We start from the raw sequence: 24,336 nt of genomic DNA, 5'->3' as shown, positions 1-24,336 counted from the left end.
ACCGCATTGTACGTTGGCAGATTCTAAAGTAGTTTACACCATCCCGTTAGTATGTTTCCTACGTGGCCTCTATATTCTTAGTTATGACACAGTATGTTGGAGTCTTGGAGTTATTTATATGACCTCCCTACTTTCTCCCCTTGGATTCCACCATCACTCCTGCTTCGCTCCCATCGCAGCGCTCTCACTTCTAGTCATTAAGCCACAGGCCCGTATTGGGAAGTGCTTATGTTGCTGCCGTGCTCTAGATGGATCATAACCTAATCCTGATGAGCCGCCCACACAAGACTGGCCCCAATGACAGCCTGGCATGTCCACAAAGGCACCAAGAGATTTAGTAAGGGCCCGAGTGACTTAATCTAGACTTCTAAGTACAGCTTATCCTACAAGTGTCTGCTGGATGAGAGCAGGTTGTGATTCTGAGGCCTGGATAACAGTATATACAGCTAGCGAGAAGTGTCTTAATGCTGCCATCCTAAAGTGGTCTTCTCCGGTCCCTTTCCTGAATGAACAGCAGCCGCTTCTGACCTATTATTCTCATGCATTAAGGGAGCGCTCGCCTCTTCAATACTGCAGGCTCAGAGCGGTGGGTTGGTATTCTCTGTTAGGGTCTGTTGGCCCAAAAAATGTGCCAACTATACTGCCCTTAAAGGGATTGTCCTGCAAAATAAAGTCTTTCCCTATCCACAGGATAAGGGTTAATTAGCTGATTGGTGGAGACAGACTGCTAGGACCACCACCAATCTCAAGAACAGAGGTCACCACATGACTGGAGAGATAGTCAAATGTGCAGTGCTGCGCCATTTATTTCAGTGGGACTGTCAGAGGTAGCAGAGTTCATGCTGGAGATGACTTTATTTCATTGGGGCAACCTCTTTAAACAGGACAGCATAATATGGTATATTGCCTAGGAGGTTGCCTATTGATGACCTGTCCTCAGGATAGGTCGTTAGGTTTGTTGTATATGCCAATCAACTATTACCGTGTTTCCCCGAAAGTAAGACAGTGTCTTACTTTCTTTTTATCCCCAAAAGCCCCACTATGTCTTACTTTCGGGGTATGTCTTATATTGGAAAACAATTGTCGAATTTTTTGTTTTAACCATAAAATTAACATTTATTAACAACCTGAACAGTATTGTATTCACCACAAAACATTTTTATAAAAGGAAGTGCCAAGAATGTCTTGTTACAACATTGCATAACATGTAAAACAATGAAAAATGGTAAGAACGAACAGTGGAATACTGGAAGATAAAACAGATTTATTCCATGACAACCATGTCATCATCCTCAGGAATATCATCATAAACATCCACACTCTTAGGTTCCTGTGGATTTTCTTGGGACTCTCGGGACGACATTTCTTGTACCACCTGCTGTATTTAATCCAGTGTGACACCTGCTGATACCCACTGGGTTACATACAGTAGATGATACCCCAGTATGCCAGTGTGTATGTTTTACTGATGTATGATTAATACTGTGTGCATTACCGTATTTTAAGCAGGAGGCGGCAGTGACAAGTGCAGGGGACGGCGCGGTGACGTATGGAGAGGGGGGCGGCGCGGAAGTGGGCAGGAGGCGGCGCTCATTTGGATCAGACAAAGGCGGCAGACGCGGTGACGTATGGAGGGGGGGCGGCGCGGAAGTGGGCAGGAGGCGGCGCTCATTAAGATCAGAGGGAGGTGGCAGACGCGGCGACGTATGGAGAGGGGGACGGTGCGGACGTGGGCAGGAGGCGGCGCGCAGCTAGATGAGAGGGAGGCGGCAATACCCCCGTGTTTCCCTGAAAGTAAGACATATGTCTTACTTTCGGGGTACGGCTTACATTGGCCGACCCCCCCCCCCCCCCCCCCCCCTGAAACCCCCGATACGTCTTACAATCGGGGGTGTCTTACTATCGGGGAAACACGGTATCTCCATTCACTTAACCGAAGCCCAAAGAGTGTCCTCCTTTTAACCCCTTCCCGCTGCAGGGCGTAAGTTTACGTCCTGGCAGCCTGGTACTTCCCGCAACAGGACGTAAGCTTACGTCCTGGAGATAGCGCGGGATCACATATGATCCAGCGCTATCCCGCAGCGGGAGCCGGCTGTCAGTCACAGCCGGCGTCCCGCTGCAACAGCGGGGGGGCATCGGAGATGTGCCCCCCGCTGTTAACCCTTTCCTTGCCGCGATCTAAGTAGATCGCGGCAGGGAAAGAGTTCACAGAGGGAGCGCGCTCCCTTTGTGTCTCCGGCCGGAACTCGCGATGTCATCGCGAGAGCCCGGCCTGTCACCATGGCAACAGGACGCCAGACACTGGCGTCCTGTATTGCCAATGCCTATGCTCGCTGTATAAGCGATAAGGCATGGCAGAGCAGTAGCTCTGCCATGCCTTATGACAGCGATCATCGGTACAGTGATGTAAGTCCCTCAGAGGGACTCAAATTATGTAAAAAAAAGAAGAGAAAAATGAAAAATTAAACCCCACATATTTGGTATTGTTGCGTCTGTAACGACGCGTACAATAAATTGCACATGCTTTTGACTGTGCACGCAAAAAAACGCTAAAAAACTGAGGCAAAATGCTATTTTTTAGCATTTTGCCTCACTAAAAACGCAATAAAAGTGATCAAAAAAGCGTATGTACCCCAAGATGGTACCAGTAAAAACTACAGCTCGTCTCGCAAAAAATAAGCCCTCATAGAGCGCCGTACATCAAAAAATAAAAAAGTTACAGGACTTTGAATGCAGCAATTTAGAATAGAAAAAAGATTTCCAAAAAAAGGGTTTTTATTGCAAAAAAGTGGGAAAACCTAAAAAAAATACAAGAATTTTGGTATCGTTGTAACCGTACCGGTCCGCAGAAAAAATGGAATGTCTCATTTATGCTGCATGATTAACGCTGTAAAAAAAAATAAAAAAAATCTATGGCAGAATTGATGCGTTTTCTCTCCCTGCTATCATTAAAAAAAAAAGGTTTACAATATAGTCTATGTACCTAAAAGTGGCATCGATAAAAACTACAGTTCGCCACGCAAAAAACAAGCCCTTACACGGCCACGTCGACGGAAAAATAAAAAAGTTATGACTTTTGATATACGGAGAAGAAAATCCGCCAAAAATTGTTGCGTCTTTAAGCCCAAAATAGGCCATGTCATTAAGGGGTTAAACAACTGGATTCTATGGTTTAACCCCTTAGTAACAGCTCTATAGTGTTTTTACTTCCTGCAGATTCAGGACGTGTATGAAGGGAGATCGTGCGGCCACCTCTCTTCATACATCACGGTTGCTGGCTGTTTCTTAAAGCTGTCACCCAGCAGCAACAGCTTCGATGAGACGTGGCTCATCGGGGCTGTTAACCCTTTAAATGCCGCTGTCAATTGTGACAACGGCATTTAAATCCTCCTAACAATGTTCGGGTCCCATACGCCCCTCCCACTCCTACCCCCGCGATGAGATCGCAGGGAGTCGTGTGGCTGTCATGGCAGTATGCCTGTCAAGTCATGCCCATGGGTTGACTTGATAGAATGTCTGCCCGATAGCAGTATGATGTAATGTTATGGCATTACATCATACTGCAGGAGCAATCAGAGCATCGCAAGTTGTTGTCCCCACTGGGGGCTAAAAAGAAAAGTTAAAATAAGATCAATAAAGTTTTGCCAATTATTTAAAAAAAAACAAAAAAACTAATGAACGTTTTTAGGAAAAAAAACCTTTTGCCATATTTTTAATAAAAGATTCTAAATAATAAATAAAAAATACATATTGTTATAGCTGCGTCCGTAAAAGTCCAATCTATCAAAGTAATGCATTATTTACCGCGCACGGTGAACGTCATTAGAAAAAACTAATAAATAACAGAAATCAGCTTTTTTGATAACCGTTTTCAAGAAAAAATGCAATAAAAAGCGACCAAAAAGCTGTGTGTGGGGTGTGTGACGCGCATGTAATGTAGCAGAGCTGTGTGTAGTGTGTGTGACGCGCATGTAATGTAGCAGAGCTGTTTGTGGTGCGCATGAAATGTAGCAGAGCTGTATGTGTTGTGTGTGGTGCGCATGTAATATAACATAGTATGTAAGGCCGAGTGAAGACAATGTCCATCAAGTCCAGCCTGTTTATCCTCCTGTGTTGTTGATCCAGAGGAAGGCAAAAAAAAACCAAGAGGCAGGAGCCAATTAGCCCTTTAGATAGAAATCTCACATTTAGCCCAACTTTGATTCAGTAAACTGCAGGAAGAATTGAGTGTCTTCAATTGTGATACAGATGGTAAACTGTGCCGCCCTAACAGTTGGGTACACCGCCTAAGATGCTGCCATGCTACACCCTTACTCTAACGTGTTCTTCCTTCTGTTTAATTAGGGTCAAGGAAACGACTCTAGCTGCAGCGTCACAAGCACTCCCCTTGGGAAATCGGAAAGTTTGGACACGCCAGAGCACGTCTCTTCTGTTCCTCTAGATAAGGTGGGCACATTGGTATATTGGTTGATGTAGAGGGATATGTATATGGAAGAGCCTTTCCTACTATCACAAAGGTTCATTATTGTTCAAGGAGATCTACAGAATTTTGCATGTTTCATTGGCAATGGGGAATGTTAGCGCACTTGAGCGCTTCAGGTATATCTTGGTGGTCCAAATCAATGAGAGATAAGTGGGGTACTGGGAGAAATTAAAGACACGTCACATAGTTGGTGTAAGCGGGATAGTTCCTCTTTATTCTACATTGCAGCAGACTTTTATAGTAGCAAATAAACGAGAGTGTGTTTGTCAATAAGTAATTACAGCATATATCACCTATACAGAGCTGATCATGTGGTGTGACATCAGTCTCCAGGCAGATCCTTCATCACCAGTTACATATCGCCCTGCGGACATCTTCATTAGTCTTATTCAAGCTTGAATACATATCTGACAACACCCTTTAAGGATTAATAGAAGAATACATATTGGTTACTCAGATAGGAATGAACTCCCATAGATAAGGGAAGGTTCATACCGGGATGGCACATTGGGAGTTCTGAAGATAGAAAGTCATCTTGGTGACACTGTATGTAACACCAGACACTAATTAGACCGCTTCTTGGGGCCCTTTTACATATAACTATTATGTTAATTGCGTATGGGCTGTGGGTCAGACAGCTTCCATTGACTTCAATGGAGGCTGTCCATGCGGATTCCACAGTAGAATAAAGCATGCTGCAATTTTTCTTTTGCTTGCAGAACATGCAATTCATATCCACAAGTGTGAACGAAAAATCGAAAAAACGCTTGCCTTTCATTGCCCGCATCTCGGGTACATTTGCAGAATAAGCTGCCATGTGTGTACATGAGGAATAACACTATGTCTGGCCATTATATGACTTGTATTCTGCATTTTTTAACAGTTTACCTCTCTGCAGTCTTCCTTGATTCTCAGTTTTCCCTGACCCGGTGGGTAGACACAAGCTTCTTTGTCCTCTCTATTACGTTGGTGACAAACGAGCATATTTCGGCCGCATTTATGCTTTTGTAATACAGATGAGGGTCCCGGCCTGATCGCAGATATTACAGATGTAGCAGATTTGTTGCAGAAAGTTATCTTATCTTAAAGGGGTTGCAAACTATTGCTGACCAATGTTCAGGATGAGCCGACCATAGTCGATCAGTGTAGTGGCCAGGTTTGGTATTACAGGCAAAGTTCTCATTGGAAAAGCGGCTGTCTGCTGCTTGCAGAAATTAGCTCAGTGAACACTCAGGCTCGGGCAAGCGAGAATCGGGAGATTCTCAGCCCATGTAAAAGAGTAACTGAAGGGGTAAACAAACTATGGCACAAAGAGTTGTCTGAATGCTTTAAAAGTTACACTTTACTGCATCTGTATGACGCTATATATTGCTATGGTGCTCAGCGCTTGGGTCAGGAGACCTGCAGTCAGACCAGGGCATACCCTTGTATTAGGGCTCCTGCACACTTGTGTTTTTCTTGCACGTTTTTTTTCGCACGATATTGCTGTGTTTTTTTCACGTGATTGTCAATAGGACTTTCTAATGTTAAAAACGCATCGCAAGTTTGTGCTTTGCTATTTTTGTGCAATGCGTTTTTAACATTAGAAAGTCCCATTGACAATCGCGTGAGAAAAACACGCAAGAAAAAGGCAAGTATGCAGGAGCCCTAACAGATACATAAATGTAGCCAAAATAACTGGACTGGTATGGTGTAATGAAAAAGAGCCCCTACATTAGTTAGTATGAAGCGCAGCACCTGCAGGGCACCAGCTGCGGTTGTAGTTCTTAAAAATCAGTAATTAGGTCATCCTCGTATGTCTGCACAGTTTGGCCATGTGTTTAGCCAGTACATGTGGCCATACCCTGAGGCTTTGTGCATACATAGGAAATCATATCATATGGTTGAGATTATGCTATAATGTCCTATATGTCCATGCTAGACCGCACTGGACCTTCTATATTAACCCGGAGGTTTCTTCTCCATTGCGTTGCATCTAGTGGCGAATATGGAGGCACCAGGAAAGCTGCAAAATGAGCCGATATGTTGACCTGCAAAAAGGCTCCATTTAAACTTTGGGTGAGCGCCTCTGCTCCAGGGAAACACCAAGATTTGCAACTTTTTGCCCTATGTCACATTATGCATCTTACATATGTTAGTCAAATGGCTACATTCACCGTGCTTTTGTGCATTACGAATGAGCTAAAACATTGGGATTAAAGCTAAGAATTATGCCAAATCTTCCCATTATGTATAAGCCATCTGCTATAAGGCAGCACTATAACCTTATACTTGCATTGTAGAACTTTTTTTTTACCCCCGCCCCCTCCCATTATGGTTTAATAAGGAGCCTGTAATTAGCAGACAGTGGTCAGCACTTCATGTAAAGTATCTGCTTGTTATCTCAGTGTAGTCTTACCATATGCCCAAAATATTTTCATTACTTCGCTTGTATGCAGCTCACTGGAAATTGGATGAGACCATCTGGATTAGCTAAACAGATGCACTTGTTCTCCCACGGTTCATTGTCCTCTGCTTAGGCAAAGCAAGGAGCATTTAATCTATGAATTGTGTATATGCAGTGTATAGGCAGGCGTGTGTATCCGAGTAGTGAATGATGCAGCACAGGGATGGATTCATTTCAGCTTGAGCAAATCTAGTAGTAGTGTGCCATCTAGTGGTGAATGTGGGCTACAGCACTGTGATGTTTAGCTGCAGTGTATGGGAGGCATCATAATGGCTCTGAGAATTAGATATGGAGACTGCAGAGGGGAAAAAAATTGGATACAAGTCATCTAATGGCCAGAAACTGTTGTTCCTTATACACCCAGCAACATATTCTGAACAGTCACCCTAAGTTGTGGGAACTCTTTAAATGAGGCCAAGTTCACAACTGCTTACCATCTGTGCCAACCTGGGTGCATGATAGAACTGAGATTTCAACTGAATAAAATCCGGCCGATGTCAGCAGAATCTGTTTTGAAATCCGTTTCATCAATTGGGGGTAACATGGTGATGGAAACTAACCCAAATGCACAAACATCTCCTTAACCCCTTAAGGATCAGGGAATTTAAGTCCTAAAGGACCAGAGATTTTTTAGGGATTTTACACACGTGGTGGTTTTATGTCCCTTTTTTGTTTTTGACTGCCATAATTATTATTTTTTTTTCTTTTTACCTTTTTTTAATCGCTTTTTTCCCCACAATTTTTTTCTTTTTTCTTTTGTTGGGAGTAATATATTCAAAAAGTTAAAATAAAAAAAGTTTTTGCTAAATTTATATATACAGTATATATGTGTGTGCTTGTGTGTAATCATATAATATATATATATATATATATATATATTTTTTTTTTTAATGATTATGTTTACACTGAAATAAAGTACAGCAATGATTTCCCCATTTTGTTTGGGATGTTTTGATGTATAATTTGTACAGTCTCTGATTGCTGGGTAGATAGGGCGACAATTTTTGTTTGGCAAGGAAAGTGGGTTGTTTTTTTTTTCTTTTTGTATATTTTTATTCTATTCTGTAACTTTTCTTTTACTCATTTTTATTACTATTTTCTTTAAATCTGTGTCCCCCGTGATGTCATGAAATCTCTGGGGGACATTCACACTGCCTTTTTTCTTATTTTTCAATTTCACACTTTTCCACTATAACTGCCGGGAGCCCCAGTTACAGGTGAAAAATATCCTCCTAGTGTTACAGTAGTCACTGGCAGAACTGATCTGGGTCTTCTAAGACCCAGTAGCTATACCATACCAGGGGGCACCCGGCAATCATGTGATTGGCAGGTCGATTATTGGAAGCGACACTTCCTCTATTCTCTATATAGCGGCAAAAGAGGAAGCATAAGCTATTAAAAACCACTCCTGCCTTCTCCTCCGGGTCCCTGAAAGTCACTGACAGCTGAGGACCCGACCTACTGCTGCTAGACTGCAGGAGCTTTAATCCCGCACCGTATATTTACTATAAGTCGGGACTAAAGCCCAAAGAAAATTCAGCCCTCACCCCTTTAAGAAACTGTGAAACTCTCGTCCATATGCAGTGCCTGATCTCTGAGCTCTGTGATTGCCACAGGAAATACCCAGAGCTGCAGTGCAGGACACAGTGGGGAGCCAGGAGAGGTGAGGATGCCATCTACTTTTACACAAGGGGGGACTTCTTAGAAATAAACTCGGACAAATCCTTTAGTTTGTTATGCTGCTTTTAGACAAATGTATTTTATCTCCATATGTTGTCCGTGTTTTGTGGACCATGATATGGAGCTAATGTAAATCTATATAGTTATTCACATGGCCGTATTTTCAACAGCATTTTTTTTTTCAAAGCAACATAACCTATTCGTGTATTTGCCTCAATATTTCTATTCTCTTTTACTGGGCAAACACTGATCAGATAGTGATGAAATACTGATGACCTAACTCAGCTGTAATATGGATGTGGACGTCTGAAACCGGCCTGACTTGTAATGTCTGGGTATGTTTGTATCAATAGTACGAGGTGCGATCCAGTTCTAAGGTCTCCCCTTAGGAGCAGACAGGCACATGGGACACACTTTAGAAGAAGCGGGCATTCTTCAGGGATGGCTAAGACAGATGGCAGCATTGTTCAGTGCACAGAACCCACGTGACAGTGGCTGGCGTTAGAAGCATTTTCAATCATTTCAGTGTGATGTTCACGTGTAATCATCTGTTTTCTTCACTTCTGCTGAATAACACCCTTCAACATTCATCGTTGGTTGAGTGAGACATTGAGGATGTCATGGAACAATGAAGGTGATATGTGAAAAATGCGTGTTCGTGAGTGTGACAGTTTAAAGAAGGCCAAACACTGAGAGAACCAACCAAAGGAGCTTCGGCCACATGCCAGCTGGTCTGACGACATGATTCCATGAGTGGAGCTACTGGTTTTGGAGGACCGCTGATTGTGGAAAAAATTGGCTGCAAAGCTGGCATTTCCATTGGATTGTGTGCACACCATCCTGCGTGAAGACCCAAAGATGCAGAGTTTTCTCCACTTGGGTGCCATGAATGTTGACTGACTATCACAAAGACACGCCCGGCAATGTGCCAAGCGATCTTGACATGTGATGATGGCATGATTGGCGCCTTTGTACAATAGATGAGACTTGGATGTAGTTTTTCAAGCCTAAAACCAAACAGCAGTTGGCGCAGTAGAAGCACACTGACTCATCACCACCAAAGAAATTCCAGTTTATCATCAGTGCTGAGAAAATGATGGTGACCATGTTTTGGGAAAGTGACGGTGTAATCCTCACTCATTGTGTTCGGAAGGGCACTACCGTGACGGCAGCGTCCTATGCAGATGTTTTGATGAAGAAGTTCCTGTAAGCTTTGGAAGACAAGCAGCTGGAGAAGGCTGCACATGTGGTCTTCCATCAAGGCGACGGTCCTGCTCATCAGGGCAGGTCTTATTCAGCGGTTTCTTTGTGACATCCACTCTGAAGTCGTTCCTCACACTCCCTACTACTTTGTATCTAAATATTATTGGCTTTTTCCATCGATGGACACTGTCCATGTTCACACTGTTTCCAGTCGTGCCACTCTTGCATCAGCGATATTTTATTTTATTTTTTCTTCATTGGGCAAAGCAGACCCCTAAAGAAGGCTTCCAAGTGGCCGTGTAATCATGACGTTGATGTTAAAATATGTATATGTCAAAAGGGAGATTGTGTTGAGAAGTGACAATACTTCCAGCTTTCTGGGTAAATTTTTAGAAAAAAAAAATGGAAAGCCCTTGGGACTTGAATGCACCTCGTATTACAGTTCAACCACATTCAAACAAACGGCTTAGCTGCAAGGCCATTTACAGCCCGTATGAACAAGAGAGGAGAGTGATGCTGTTTTTGCAAATAGAAACAAACCAAAAAAACTTGTGTGATAAAAGGAAGAAAAAAAATATTTTTTTTTTAAATTTTTTTTAAAAAAAAGATGTATAGAAAAAACTTTTACTAAATGTAATGGCTTAGATAATGCTTGGAGCATTATCAGATTGCTGGATTTCCCACCTCTGTGTATATTTTGATGCTTGAGCCTGCAGATCAGTTTCTTGATAGAATTAAATGCTTTGAACAAACTGTTTTAATATTTAACTTTTTATTTATTTATTTTCAGTGTTTTCAAACTGTACAAAAACACCTGACGGTGGAAGAACTTTTTGCAACCTCCTTACCGAAAGAACAGCACATCAGGGATCCCTTCTTAACAAGTGTAACAGAACATAATATCCTCCTTCAATCAAAACACATGCAGCCTGTGATAGTGAAGGCCGAACCGAGAAGCTTTAATTGCAGCGCTAGTGATTTCAGTCACCCGGCCTGTCTAGCACCACCATTAATTCCTCAAGGGCCAGTGACGCAATTGGACTCTCAGAAATTAAATATGTTCCCTGGCCATGTAAGCCCCAATCTTGGTCCATCATCTGGGGTCCTGAGCACGTCCGCCCCACATAATACAAATCTGATACACGCCAGACAAATGTCTCCTCTTTTGGGTCAGTCCGTTTCAGACGTTGGCAGCGCTCCCCAGACCCAGCCTTTACCGCCACCTTTAGCCCCTATCCGAAGCAGCAGCTTCTCCAGCACCTCCCATCCAAGTGTAGATCTCCTGCAGAAGCTAAAGCTCAATCCTCAGGTCAGCACATTGCCACCTCCCACCATGAATAAAACCACAATGGCCCCGAAATTCTCCTGTGCCACCAACCAACTGGCAACACCCGAGAGTTTCAAAGACGGTTCCCTGAAGAGCATATCGTCAGGACCTCTACAGGTACAGTGCAAAACTTTGCTAAAACTGTTGTAGCCCATTAGACAGTGATCAGGTGCTGGGACCCCAACCAATCCCAAATATTTCTAGCCTCTTTTACAATATGAGAACAGCCGCACATGTACAGTCGTCTTATTGAAAATAATGGGACATAAAAACTTTTTAACCCTTTCCAATCCAATTTGTATCCTGGTTTTCCTAGAGGGCTTACTCTTTTTGTGCCGTTATACAATGGCGCTATCTGCTGGCTAAAGCCAGTACTGCATGAGGCGACACGTTGGATAGGCTCCGACAGCAGAGAGGCTGGCAATATACAGTAAGAGAACCCCAACGGGTGTCTTCCAACATCAGAGCTGTACTGCCTTAAATCATAATGTCTTTAGACATCAGACAGTGGATTGGAAAGGGTTAAAGTCCTTTTCTATCTTTATTTTTTAATGAGTGCTGATCCCTCACTTATCAATGTCTTATGGGCTATCTGGCATGAGGTTTATGTTGTCTGCACATGGTAAGTAGCCCCCTGTCTTATTTTGTGCCATTTATCGTGACCAGATTTACTATGTCAATATTATAATAACCTGTTTGTATCACATTTTGGTGTATTCTTACATTGGGGTTATTTGCGCTACTGCACAACCTCAATACTAGGTTAGGGGTACATAATCACACATACGATAGCCCTGCAACATCACAAACTAACGGAAGTGAATGCGGTTGCGTTGCAATTCATAAGTCGTCACATCTCAATGCTTTCCAGCAGTTTGGGATTTTTTGTTGTCTGGCTGCTACAACCTAGGAGCTGTAACACGACTGCATTCAGTATGTGTGCAGGGCTAAATGGCGATCTCTGGCCTTGGGACCCGGCAGCTATACTCATTGTGTAGACAGGAGTTTCTATAAGAAAATATACAAAGGGCAATTAACAATTAAAACTAGCATTCGGACATACACAGTTCTTCAGTCCTGACCTCACCCCCGGTCTGGTTTACATTAACTGCAGCCAATCACTGGCCTTAGCAGTCTTGAGCCATAGACAGCTGAGGCCAGTGATTGGCTGCAGCGGTCTTGTGTGTGTATACAGAATGCCACTGCTGTAGTCAGTGTAAAGGAGACCGGTGAAGAGGCGGTGTTGAAACGGTGGGGGAATGACGTGGTGAGTAAACATTACTTTCTTATTTTTAACTCTTACCTGTCCTTTGCCTTTTTATATATATATATATATATATATATATATATATATACTTGGAAAACCCCTCTAAATTGCAGTGAAAGTACTACTTAGTAAATTTGTTGCAATAGCTAGAAATATCCGTAGAGTTTCCTCTGTGGAAGGCCACATTGTATGTAAAACCTGCAAACAGTTGATGATCCCCCATGTCCTAGAGAATGCCAAAGGGTTGTATACCTGGGGATCATCACACTATTATACGGTCATCCATGAAATGTTCAGGTTTTTACTCCCGGTAAACTGGGATCTGTAGGCTGTAGTGGGCTGAACATAGTTAAACAATACATTTCTTTGCCTTTTTTTTTGAGTGATTGAGGGATCAGCATTGCTGCTGATGGAAAATGTATGGCATCGTTTGGCTGTATATTTTTATACGGTTAATGTATACATTTTTCATGTTTAAGGACAAAACTTTATTAAGACAAAGAGTTTACAGTGAAGACGTACACATTTTTCTTTTAAAACAAGGATCATAAAGGATTAAAACTAGAGATGAGCGAGCACCCAAATGCTCGAGTCCGCGTTATTCGAGTCGAGCTTTTCGTAAAATTCGAGAGCTCTACTCGAGTAACGAACCCCATTGACTCTCCCTCTCTCCTTCACCAGACAAAAAATTTGCCAATGTCACGGCTGAGAGGGGCCAAAACAGGCACGTCACAGCGGGGAGGAGCCAAGAACTGGGGCGGGGTCGAACACGGCTTTATGCTCGTTCAAGTAACAAGCACCATCGAGTACGCTAATACTCGAACGAGCATCAAGCTCGGCAGAGTATGTTCGCTCATCTCTAATTAAAACGAGTACTGCGCATACATTTTAAGAATGTAAAGGTATGCTTAAATGTATGCATCTTTACACATTTCTCATATCTGAAGTGTACGGGAAAGGGCGCTTAGCTGTAGGGTTCATCCACACTGACACTTTCATGTACGCTTCACATATGCGAGAAACATACATAAGAGTGGAAAAACACATGCATTTTAAGCAAATTGTTTGGTTACGATCCCATGCGCAGTATACATTTTGATCCGTTTTCGGTTGTTCTTTTTTCACGGTAAACGGTTTGTTTCTAATAAAGTTTTTTGTATTTCAACACTTCATTTTTTGAGATCACTGAGAATAAAAAACACTCTAGGCCTTTTTCACATGAGCAACAGCGATATCGCTGCTACAAAATCGCTGTGAAATCGCAACTTTGTACACGCGGTTTTGTAACATTAGTGATGCTTTTTTTGGGTGAAAAATCTTGCATCGCTGCTGCCTGTGATTCTGTTGCCCGATTTTATCGCGAGAAAGTTAATAGGCGTTTTTACTAATAAAAATGTATCACATCACATCAAAAATCTCCAGTTTGTGCTATGCGATGCGATAAACAAGGAGGCTCCATAGGGAAACGTGAGCTACAAAATATAGCAGAAAGATAGAGCATGCTGCTTTTTTTTTTTCCCTAGCAACATAGTATCAGAAAAAACATCGCTAATGTGAAGAAACCCATTGAAAACTATGGGCTTCACATACATGCGTTTTGCAGTGCTGCCACATCGCTACAAAATTGCGCGATTTTGTAGCCCTAGCGAAAGTAGCCTTAAGCTTATGGTAACATACAGTCATAGGTTTTTATACGTTTTTCATTGACTGCAATGTAAAAAAATGAAATAGACAATATATGTTTTCGTACCACTTTGGCGGAACAGAAAAATGCAATAGGCTACGTTTTTCAATCCCACAGAAAAAACAAAAACCGCACATATATATGCTAGACTAAATGTAGTCAAACATATGCATAGCTTGACTATACCTAAACCATTATAGCCTATGGATCTGTGAAACGCCACATTTCACAGATGAACATGTGTAACTGTGGACGACCCCTAACTTCCATTAAACAAGGGGGCTCCAATCTTTGTCTTCCATGCAGAATGAAGGCCCATTTAAGTCTATGGGCAGCGATGGTGATTTGGCAAACCAGGATGAGCTAAGAAGCACAATGGCCAGAAGTAATGCCTTCCTGATGCTCCATATCATGTGTTGTCTGCATTTCCTGCACCGCTTGCATGATTCAGCTTTACCCAGCACAATCTATTAATCTTTCCTAATCTCTCTATATACTGATTTATTTTTCTACCTCTTTGTCTTTCTGTAGGCTGGTTATGAAAAGAGAGAACCTGAAACGTTTGCCCAGCCCTTGGGTGTGTCTAAGGTGGGAGCAGTAAGTCATGTCTTTATATTGATAGCGAAGTTTGAGCATTGGCAGCTCTGCCAACATGTTTTAATATCATTGGCACAGTTTGTTGGCATTGGAGAAAAAAAGAGATAACGCTTGGCCTGCCGGGACTAATCAGCTCTGTAGGACACAAATAGAAACGGCAGCAAGGATCTTGGGAATGCTGATTTTCTTTTTAGAACAGATGCTTTACAGAAATATCCTCTGTAATTGTGTGTGTATGTATATATATATCTAGATAAATATAATGAAACCTATATATTTTAAGCTTGAGAGTAATCACTTGTTCAAATAGTCTTACAATATAAATTCTACCCATTGTATATTATGCTATGTCCAAACACATCATAAAAGGTACTAGGGACAAGTCCGACCATGGGCAACATCTGCACGGGGTTTGTAGATTCTCCCTGTGTTTGATGGATTTCACCAGTTATCTCCCAAGTATCCAGTAAAAAAAGATTGGGAATGAGGACAGGGACTAATGTGAGTAATATCCATCTCTGTACAGCATTGAAGAATATGTTGGTGCTTTAAGAAATAGAAAATAAAAAGGAATGGAAGGAAGTCATCAATGCTGCAACTTAGTGCGCTGAAAGGGTCGTCTGAAGTTAAAGGGGCAACTAACTTTTCAAACAACTTATTTCCAGGGAAATGCTACTGGTGCCCTATCTTTATAATAGGTCATCAATAGTTGATCAGCTGAGATCTGTCACTTGGGTCCCTGGACAATCAATAGATCAAGCACCAGCATCGCAACATAAGGGTATGGAGTGGAAGCTGCTGCTTTGATGCCTATGTCGTAGCTGGTGCTTCTAACTGCAGCCGCAGCTCTCCTTAAAATTAGTGGGAGCTACTCCTGCAGTTACAAGCGTCAGCAGCTACACAGGTCGGAGCAGCAGCTTCTGCTCTGTACTCCTATGTAGTGCTGCTGATCGGCCAGAATCACAAGCAGTGGGCCTCAACCACAAGCAGTGGGCCTCAACCACAAGCAGTGGGCCTCAACCAATCAACTATTGATGACCTGTACTGAGGATAAGTCATCAACAGTATTTCTATGGAAAACCCCTTTAAAAATATTTATTGTTCCACCACTGAGAATCACGTTTGGAGTGGCTGCCACTAGCATCTCTTTCCCAGCACCTTTGCAAACCACTGCCAGTCATTAGGCATTTGACTTCTCTAGTAACAGGGATATTGGGATACTACTGGTTACTACATGCAACAGAGGGGTGGGCATTCAAATGCTGCTTTGCAGCTGATTGGAGCAGGGCTTTGCAAGGTAGTATGGGAAGTGTGGAAGAGAAGTCCTGGCAGAATGGCTGCTTAAGAAACAGCAGGACTACAGAAAAATAGGAAACTCTACATGGAAAATTAAATTGATAGAGTTCCAACTGAGTGCAGAGCAGACGCCAATGAGGGCCTGGGCTGATTTTGAAATCCTTCTTGAAAACTCAGGTACTTTAAAAAAAAACAAAAAACGGTATAGGCAGAGAATAGGGTAAAATAAAATGTAAAAAAAAGCTCTACTTACTGGTCAGATGTCCCCCATCACTCCAAATTGCAGTGGTCCTGTTCCGGATTGGGGTGGGGGGCACACCTGATAGGTGAATAGGGATTAATTTTTTTTAACTTCAGCCATTCTCTGCCCGTATAATTCTTTTTACTCTCCCTCTGTTTTTTTATTTGTTTTTTTTAATAACCCCTTTAATGTCTGAAAAGTGGCTTTTTAAGCACGGTTTTATATTAAAAGGGGTTGTACCACGATTTATCATTTTCATAGCTCCTGTAATAATGCTGCGGTCCTGCGAGACTAGCTGTTTGCTATTTCTTTTCTGTTGTTATTGTGTAAAATCTCACAAAAGTTTTAATAAAAACATATTAAACATAAAGGGGTTGTACTGCAATTGACTTATCACCTATGCATAGGATAGGTGATGAAAATCTGATCAGTGGCAGTCTTACCGCTGAGACCCCCAACGATCCCTAGAATGGGGGACCCTATGTCCCTGTCTTCTCATCACTGTGGACTTGCTGCTCCCACCTGCAGTGAGGAGGAGATTGAATGGAACGGCGGTCGAGTATGCGCAACACCTCTCCATTCATTTTTATAGGGCTGAAAGAAATGGCTGAGTACAAGGGCTCGGCTATCTCCAGTAGTTTAATTGAAGGTGAATGGAGTGAGCCGTGCATGTATGACCGCTGTGCCATGCAATCTTCTCCTCCCTGCAGGGGTGCATCGAACCTGCAGTGAAGAGCAAAGGGGAACATGAGACCTCCGTTTATTTGGGGGGATCGGTGGGGGTCATCTATCCTGTGTATTGGTGATAAAAGGCAGTTGTGTAACCCTTCTAATGCTACTTATTATGCAATAATAGAAATAAAGGGGTTGTTGGTGTGCAACACTCCCCATATTATACATACATAATGTGCAGCCCAAGGACTCCATGTTGCCTTTTAAGGCACTTTTGTACTGGTTGTGTCACAAAGCATGATGGGTACATGTGTATCACACTGGCTGGGACTTGATGCAGCAGCATCAGTAGCTTTATGCAAGGCCTCTATGGTAACACCCGGCTCGACAGCCCTGCTGGCAGCACTGTTGCAGGGGCAGCCTGTGTGACTGTTTTATACATACTCGGTTGAATGTGATATGGTGAAATCTGCAACGGCGCATTGGATCACGTATGCACAGGATCCTATATACTTTTAATTAGGAGAAATGTCTAAAGGAGCATGAAGAAGAATGTTTGCCATGTATCATGTACAATTGTCTACATTCCTGTGGTTTTTGAGGGGTTAAACAATACCTTTTTGTTGTTTTAGCCTTCCCAGTTTGGAGCACCTACGACCACAGATGCCACCCCGGTCCTCTGGTCACCCAGTGTATTTCAGCAACCAGTTCCAAAGCACAGTAGTCAAGATGAACGAGGCGTGACGCCGCCTTTAATCAATCACATGGTAGAACGGACGAGGTCCTGCTGTACTGGCTTAGCCCTCAGCCGCCCTCAGCTTCAGGAAACCCTATTACATCTAATAAAGGTAAGGCTAGCCCCACTTACTACAATTGTTGTGAAGAGCTTTCATAATCTGCTGTACACGAGGAATCTTGTGGTGCCCCCAATTGACGTAAAGGCTATGAACACATTTGGAGGGGACATTTTCTACACTTAAATGCATGAATTTTGGGCTGACCATTAATTTCATGATAGGGCTTAATTAAATGTTTTGCACCGTTTGTCTTCTGCAGCTTCCACATATCACTGTATATAAACACTGCAGTCTAAGGGTTACTTTACGTGGGGTGACTGTCAGCATAAGCTTTCACATAGGAGCGATGATCGTCCAGTGAATGGAGGCGGAGCATTCCGAAGATCTCTTCCAGCCACCTCCATTCACTGGCATTACAGAAACAGCCCAGTTTTGCTGGCTTGCTACGCTGAGATGGCATTGCCCCTTTATGACCACAACCCAATGATCGAAAGAAATCCAAACTTGTTGGATTACTTTCCATAATCTGCTTGCATGTTAGCACAACCCAAGGATTGCAAGAAGTTCAGTGAATTTGGATTTGTTGCGATTATTAGGTCACAGATGTTACATCCTAAGAGTTGTGTTTGCGTTCACCTCTATTAGTTTACAATGTCACGGGACTGTACTGCGATCTTTGGTCACATGACCTGTGTCGCAGCTAAAGTCACTATGTAGCCCTAGTCTAAAGCCTGTGTCTGTAGGGAGACTGTAAACTGCAGTCAGCAAAAGTTCTTCATTTGTCATTGGGCTCTATGAGTAGCTGCTGGAATATACAGCACTGTGCAAAAGTTTTAGGCAGGTGTGGGAAAACACTGCAAAGAATGCTTTCACAAATAGAAGTTAATGGTTTATTTTTGTCAATTAACAAAATGCAAAGTGAATGAACAAAAGAGAAATCTAAATACCATCAATATTTGGTGTGACCACTCTTTGCCTTCAAGACAGCATCAATTCTTCTCGGGACACTTGCACACAGTTTTTGGAGGGACTCTGCAGGGAGGTTATTTCAAACATCTTGGAGCACAAAACACAGATCTTCTGTGGATGTAGACTTGCTCAAATCCTTCCGTCTCTTCATGTAATCCCAGACAGACTGGATGATGATGAGATCAGGACTCTGTGGGGGCCGTATCATCACTTCCAGGACTTCTTGTCCTTCTGTACACTGAAGGTTGTTATTAATGACATTGGCTGTGTGTTTGGGGTCGTTTTTCTGTTGCAGAATAATTTGGAGCCAATCAGACACCTCCCTGATGGTATTACATGATGGATGAGTATCTGCCTGTATTTACCAGCATTACAGGCACCATTAATCCTAACCAAACCCTCAACTCCATTTGCTGAAATGCCGCCCCAAACGTGCAAGGAACCTCCACCATACTACACTGCTGCCTGCAGACACTCATTATTGTACCACTCTCTGCCATGCTTCACTGCTGCCTGCAGACACTCATTATTGTACCACTCTCTGCCATGCTTCACTGCTGCCTGCAGACACTCATTATAGTACCGCTTTCCACCGTGCTTCACTGCTGCCTGCAGACTCATCATTGTACCGCCCTCCACCATGCTTCACTGCTACCTGCAATCACTCATTATTGTACCACTCTCCGCCATGCTTCAATGTTGCCTGCAGACACTCATGTTTGTACCGCTCCCCACCATGCTTCACTGCTGCCTGTAATCACTCATTATTGTTCCACTCTCCACTATGCTTCACTGCTTCCTGCAGACACACATTATTGTACCGCTCTCCACCATGCTTCACTGCTGCCTGCAGACACTCATTATTATACAGCTCTCCACCATGCTTCACTGCTGCCTGCAGACACTCATTATTGTACTGCTCCCCACCATGCTTCACTGCTGCCTGCAGACACTCATTATTGTACCGCTCTCCACCAAGCCTCACTGCTCCCTGCAGACACTCATTATTGTACTGCTCTCCACCATGCTTCACTGCTGCCCGCAGACACTCATTATTGTACCACTGTCCTGGCCTTCAGTGAACAAACTGTCTTCTAGTACAGCCAGATATTTCACATTTAACTCCTCAGTTCAGAGTACCTGCTGCCATTTTTGGTTATCCCAGTTCCTGTTTTTATGTGTAGTCGAGTTGCTTGGCTTTGTTTCTACATTGAAGGTATGGCTTTTTGGTCGCAGTTTTTCAATGAGGACCGCTTCTGGCCAAACAGTGGATGGGTGTATCTGAGTCCTACTGGTTTCTTGCAGTTCTGAGCTGATGGGCATTTTCTGATTTTGAATGAAAGTAAGCATGATATGTCTTTCTTCTATAACCACTGTGTCTGCAGTCCTCAGTGTTGCCCGTTTTTTTTTTGTGCTTCTTGAAAAGAGCTTGAATAGCACATCTTAAAGCCCCAGTCTGCTGTGAAATCTTTGCCTGGGAGAGACCTTACTAATGCAGTATGACAACCTTGTGTTTTGTTGTTATATTCAGTCTTGCCATGGTGTATATGATCTGTGACCTGTAACTGTCTTCCACAACCTCACCTTGATAGCAGTTTGTGCATTCCTGCACAACTATTTGTTTCAGTTAATGACTATACTTCGACCTACATATAAAAACTATCATCATTATCACTTGTATGGTATAATTGGTTAATCATACACCCGAGTGTAATCCTACAAAATCCCTGATTCTGTGTAGGTGTGCCTAGAAGAATTGATGCTGATTTGTAGGCAAAGGGCGGTCACACCAAATATTGATTTGATTTCTGGTTTGTTCACGCATTTTGTCAATTGACAAAAATAAAGTATTAACCCTGCTATTTCTGAAATTATTCTTTCTTTGCAGCATTTTTTCCACGCCTGCCTAAAACCTTTGCATATTAATGTAGAACAAATTTGTGCTCCGTCACCTCTACTTGTTGCAGGAATAGTCTGGCTAATAACTTCTTTATCTTGTTTTCTGATATTTTAGCTACATTTCCATTGGACAATAAGTATAAACAAGGACTCGCATTTTTTGTGTAATCTTGATTTCTGAACTTGTGTTTTCTAGAATGACTCCAGCTTTCTTAATACGATTCACGAAGCCTACTTACAAGTGGTCACCAAGAGTATGGATAATGTCAAACTATAGAGGAGGATATCCCTGAATGTGTGGAACAACCAAAACAGTGCAAAGCCACCCATGCCAAGAGTACCCCCTGCTGTATGTATGTGTCCTGGGGGTTGTCTCTTTAGCGGCAGCCGCATGGTTTACTCCTGATGTAAGTTGTTTGCATTGCAGATTATGCACATGAACAGAACATGTTTTCTTACATGTTACCTATAGAAAGGATCTTAATGCTTTACTGGATAATATTGGTGGTAAGGAAAATAATATTAATACTCCAGAATCTCACAAAGGCTTCCACATGTAATCCTTTCTTAATATATGTCATGCCTTTTATATATGATAGACTAAGATGTCTTCTCCAATCCAAGTCATTTTAATTTTAAACATTTTTAATAATTGGCTGAAAGTTACTGTAACTTTTTTTTTGCCTCTGTAAATTAAAAGCATTACGGATTTTAACAACTTGCTGCGATTGATCTGCCATATCCAATCCACTTTTGTCTGGATTCACTAGTTCACCGATCTGGTAACACAGGAGTACGCTATGGTCAGCTACACATGCAGTAACCAGTTACTGCACAAACCGTGGCATCGGCTTTATATGTACCTGCTGTCAAACATAGAGGGTCAGTCATCAATATAATTTGCCCTTTTAAGTGATACTTTTACATTTCCCGTCGGCTACCTTACTCCAATATTGGGTTTTGCTAAAGTAACTCCAGAGAACGGCCAAGTAGTAATGAGAATAAATTAGCGGAACTATGAACTATATCGTAAGGCTGGGGGACATGACCTAAGACTATTTCCTTCCCCGCTGTACATGTCTTCAGCACTGACATCTCGTACATGGACTGGCTTAGGCGTTGTTTCTCCTGTAGTCTGTGAGCCATGAGAAACGGCACTTTGAGCCCCATGTATGTGACAGTACTGATGGAAGCATCACTTGAAAGTCGGTGGACGAGGCCGGTTCTGGGCATGCTGGGAGAGCAAATACCTAGCAGATTGGGAACTGTAGTTCAGGGCTTAATTCTGCAAGCTGATACACCCAACTACTGGAAGATAACCATGTAAAGAAGTGGCGCACACCAACTACTGAAAAAAGTTCAAAACAACTCAAAAGGGAATTACCTTTTAAAAAGGATTCCACTGCGCTGTAGGGATTTATCAACTCTCGGAAATCCCCTTTTATGATCGGTATAGAGATCTTGGAAGATTACCGTTCAACAGGCAATTGGACCTATCAGAGACGTGCTAGGTTTTTTTCTTTCTTTTTTTGCAAGGAAGTCTTGCCCAAATTTTAATCGGCCCATTATTACAGATTTGGACACTTCAGTGCTTTTCTCAATGCAATATTATTGCACACCTTGCAAGAAATCACTGGCTGTGTTTGAGTCAAATGCCAAATCTGTGCGGTGTACTTGTAACGCAAGCAGGATCGGGAATTAAACCTCCTCTCCACTTTTATCTGATTAATAAAGCTGTAAGGCCTGTCTGAAAAGCTGACCTATTTTAATCTGTCTCTATGATCATGTTGCATCATATGCATTGCGTCTGTCCATTTTTGACTTCGGTGTGTCATCCATCTTTTTTTTCTTCTGTACAAAAAAAGGAAGGTGCCCCAATTTTTTTTTCTAGAATTACTTATCAATACGTTAAAGAACACAGAGCATATGTGAAAGTCCTCAGTTTGCACTTTTGTTTTTTTTCATACACACATTGACTTGAATGGGAGACTGTCTTCTGAGAAGTTGGACCAGAATAGGACAAGCACTAAAACAAAAAAGGGTATGCCTGTATAACCGCATTGACTGCAATGGCTAAGTGTCCTGCCTTTATGCAGTCTGTGGCAAATAAGGGGATGCACACGCATGTGAATAAGTCCTAAGAGGAAAGCATGGTTTGAGTACTGTCCTGGCCGCCTTGCCCATTCTTTATCCTTAACCCAGTATCAATTTGGCTTTGAGCTGAAGACCAAAGTAATGTCAGACTGGTTGCTATGGCCTGTGCTTCCTGACAACCTTGCATAAAAGGTTGTGCATCCAAAGCAAGCTGTTGCTGAGAAGGATAGGTGCTTTCCTGACAGCGGGGAGAAGCTTTTTGGCACCATCATTCACCATCTCAATCTGCATTAGGCTGCCTGCACACGAACGGATTTGAATTGCACCGCGGATCCGCAGCAAATACCATTCATTACATGCACACTGGCAGAATGGTATTACAGTTTCGGCAGGCGGAGAAAAAAATCGCAGCATGCTCTATCTTAGTGCGGTATCCGCACGGATGGCTTCCGTCAATGAAAGCCATCCGACCCATGGCCCTTCCACAGTTGATATTGTGGAAAGACTGAGTACCCACGTCAACTCCTAGCAATAGTACGGGAAAAATAAAGATTTTTTAAAAATCTGTACTGCGCATGACCATCGGCAGCTCGCCGCAGCCATCCGCAGTACACATAAAACAGAAAAATTACAGGTACGCCGACTGTGGTCAGGGACGGAACCCACTGCAGGCTCCCATTCATGTGTAGCCGGCCTTATAGAAAAATCTGATTTAAGATGGTCTGTGGAGATCAGCAGTCTGGATTAGGATACTTGTAATAATTTGCACATCCACTAAGATTTTAGTTGAATCCGTCTCTCTTTTACTTAAGTACGATGGAGAGTAAAAGGGGAATCCTGCAAATATAAGGAATGTAACATCCTCAAATAAAGCATTTTATATACCGATGTTCAGAGTATTTCTATTAGAAAAGGCTCTAAAGGCCGTATTTCTGCAAGTATACAGGATGTAGTATGCACGTGCCTTCAAATAACGCACACTTTTTTTTTTCCTTTTGTGACTTTTTAAGTAAGTTACTGTATGTTTTTACACTTGAGGTCTCATTTATCATAAATGTAGAAAAGAAAGACTTTGGCCACAGCAACCAATCACAGCACAGCTTTCATTTCGGAAGCAGCTGTGGAAATCGTCTTTTCACAGCTGCTTCCGAAATAAAAGCTGCGCTGTGATTGGTTGCTTTGGGCAGCAAAGACAGTTTTCCCTATAAAGAATTGTGATAAATGTGAACTTTTATTAGTGTCAGTTGAGTTGTGCGTTCTGTAATTTTGCCCTGTAGTATGATGTCTACCATTAGACAGTATGTGAAGCCCACCGCTCTGCTATAACCTTCAGGCCTCCTCTCCTCCCAGTTTAATGGAGTTAAATACAAATGCACTAGTAAAAGGGGCAGCTGATACACCAAAGTATTCTAAGCCGGATATACGGATGGTACAATAAGTGGCCTGATGCCTTTTTAAAAGGAATTTTGGTACATTGCGTGGGTCATTTATAACTTTCGATCTAGTCTGTATAAAAGTGACTTTGTTTTTCTTGTAAAAAAAATCATTTTGGTTAATAAAATATATTGATTGTTGTGAAAAATGGAGTCATGGTTTTAGATCCGAGCAGAGTGCAAAAGGGGAAGTGCACATTTTCAACACAGTTTTATATGTGTATACTGTCCATTAAAAAGTTGAGTAA

General features: G+C 42.4%; 1 protein-coding gene across 5 annotated transcripts in view; it reads left to right on the top strand.

Annotated features, from left to right (window-relative positions):
* DCP1A (decapping mRNA 1A) overlaps positions 1–23,745 on the top strand; it is an 88,467-nt gene extending 64,722 nt beyond the window's left edge. For 4 of the 5 annotated variants that reach the window (XM_066596527.1, XM_066596528.1, XM_066596530.1 and 1 more), the window contains 5 exons: positions 4,345–4,446; positions 10,603–11,256; positions 14,622–14,687; positions 17,529–17,744; positions 20,758–23,745. In XM_066596527.1, the coding sequence (XP_066452624.1) occupies positions 4,345–4,446; positions 10,603–11,256; positions 14,622–14,687; positions 17,529–17,744; positions 20,758–20,838 (1,119 nt within the window). In that variant the 3' untranslated portion in view covers positions 20,839–23,745. The remainder of the gene's footprint in view (positions 1–4,344; positions 4,447–10,602; positions 11,257–14,621; positions 14,688–17,528; positions 17,745–20,757) is intronic. The other variant, XM_066596529.1, reaches the window with a different exon arrangement.
* The last annotated feature ends 591 nt before the right edge of the window (positions 23,746–24,336 follow it).

This window comes from Eleutherodactylus coqui, chromosome 3, assembly GCF_035609145.1.
Source record: "Eleutherodactylus coqui strain aEleCoq1 chromosome 3, aEleCoq1.hap1, whole genome shotgun sequence".
In the NCBI taxonomy this organism is placed as follows: Eukaryota; Metazoa; Chordata; class Amphibia; order Anura; family Eleutherodactylidae; genus Eleutherodactylus; species Eleutherodactylus coqui.
Note: the sequence above shows the minus strand (reverse complement) of the source record. Positions and strands in the feature narration are given on the sequence as shown.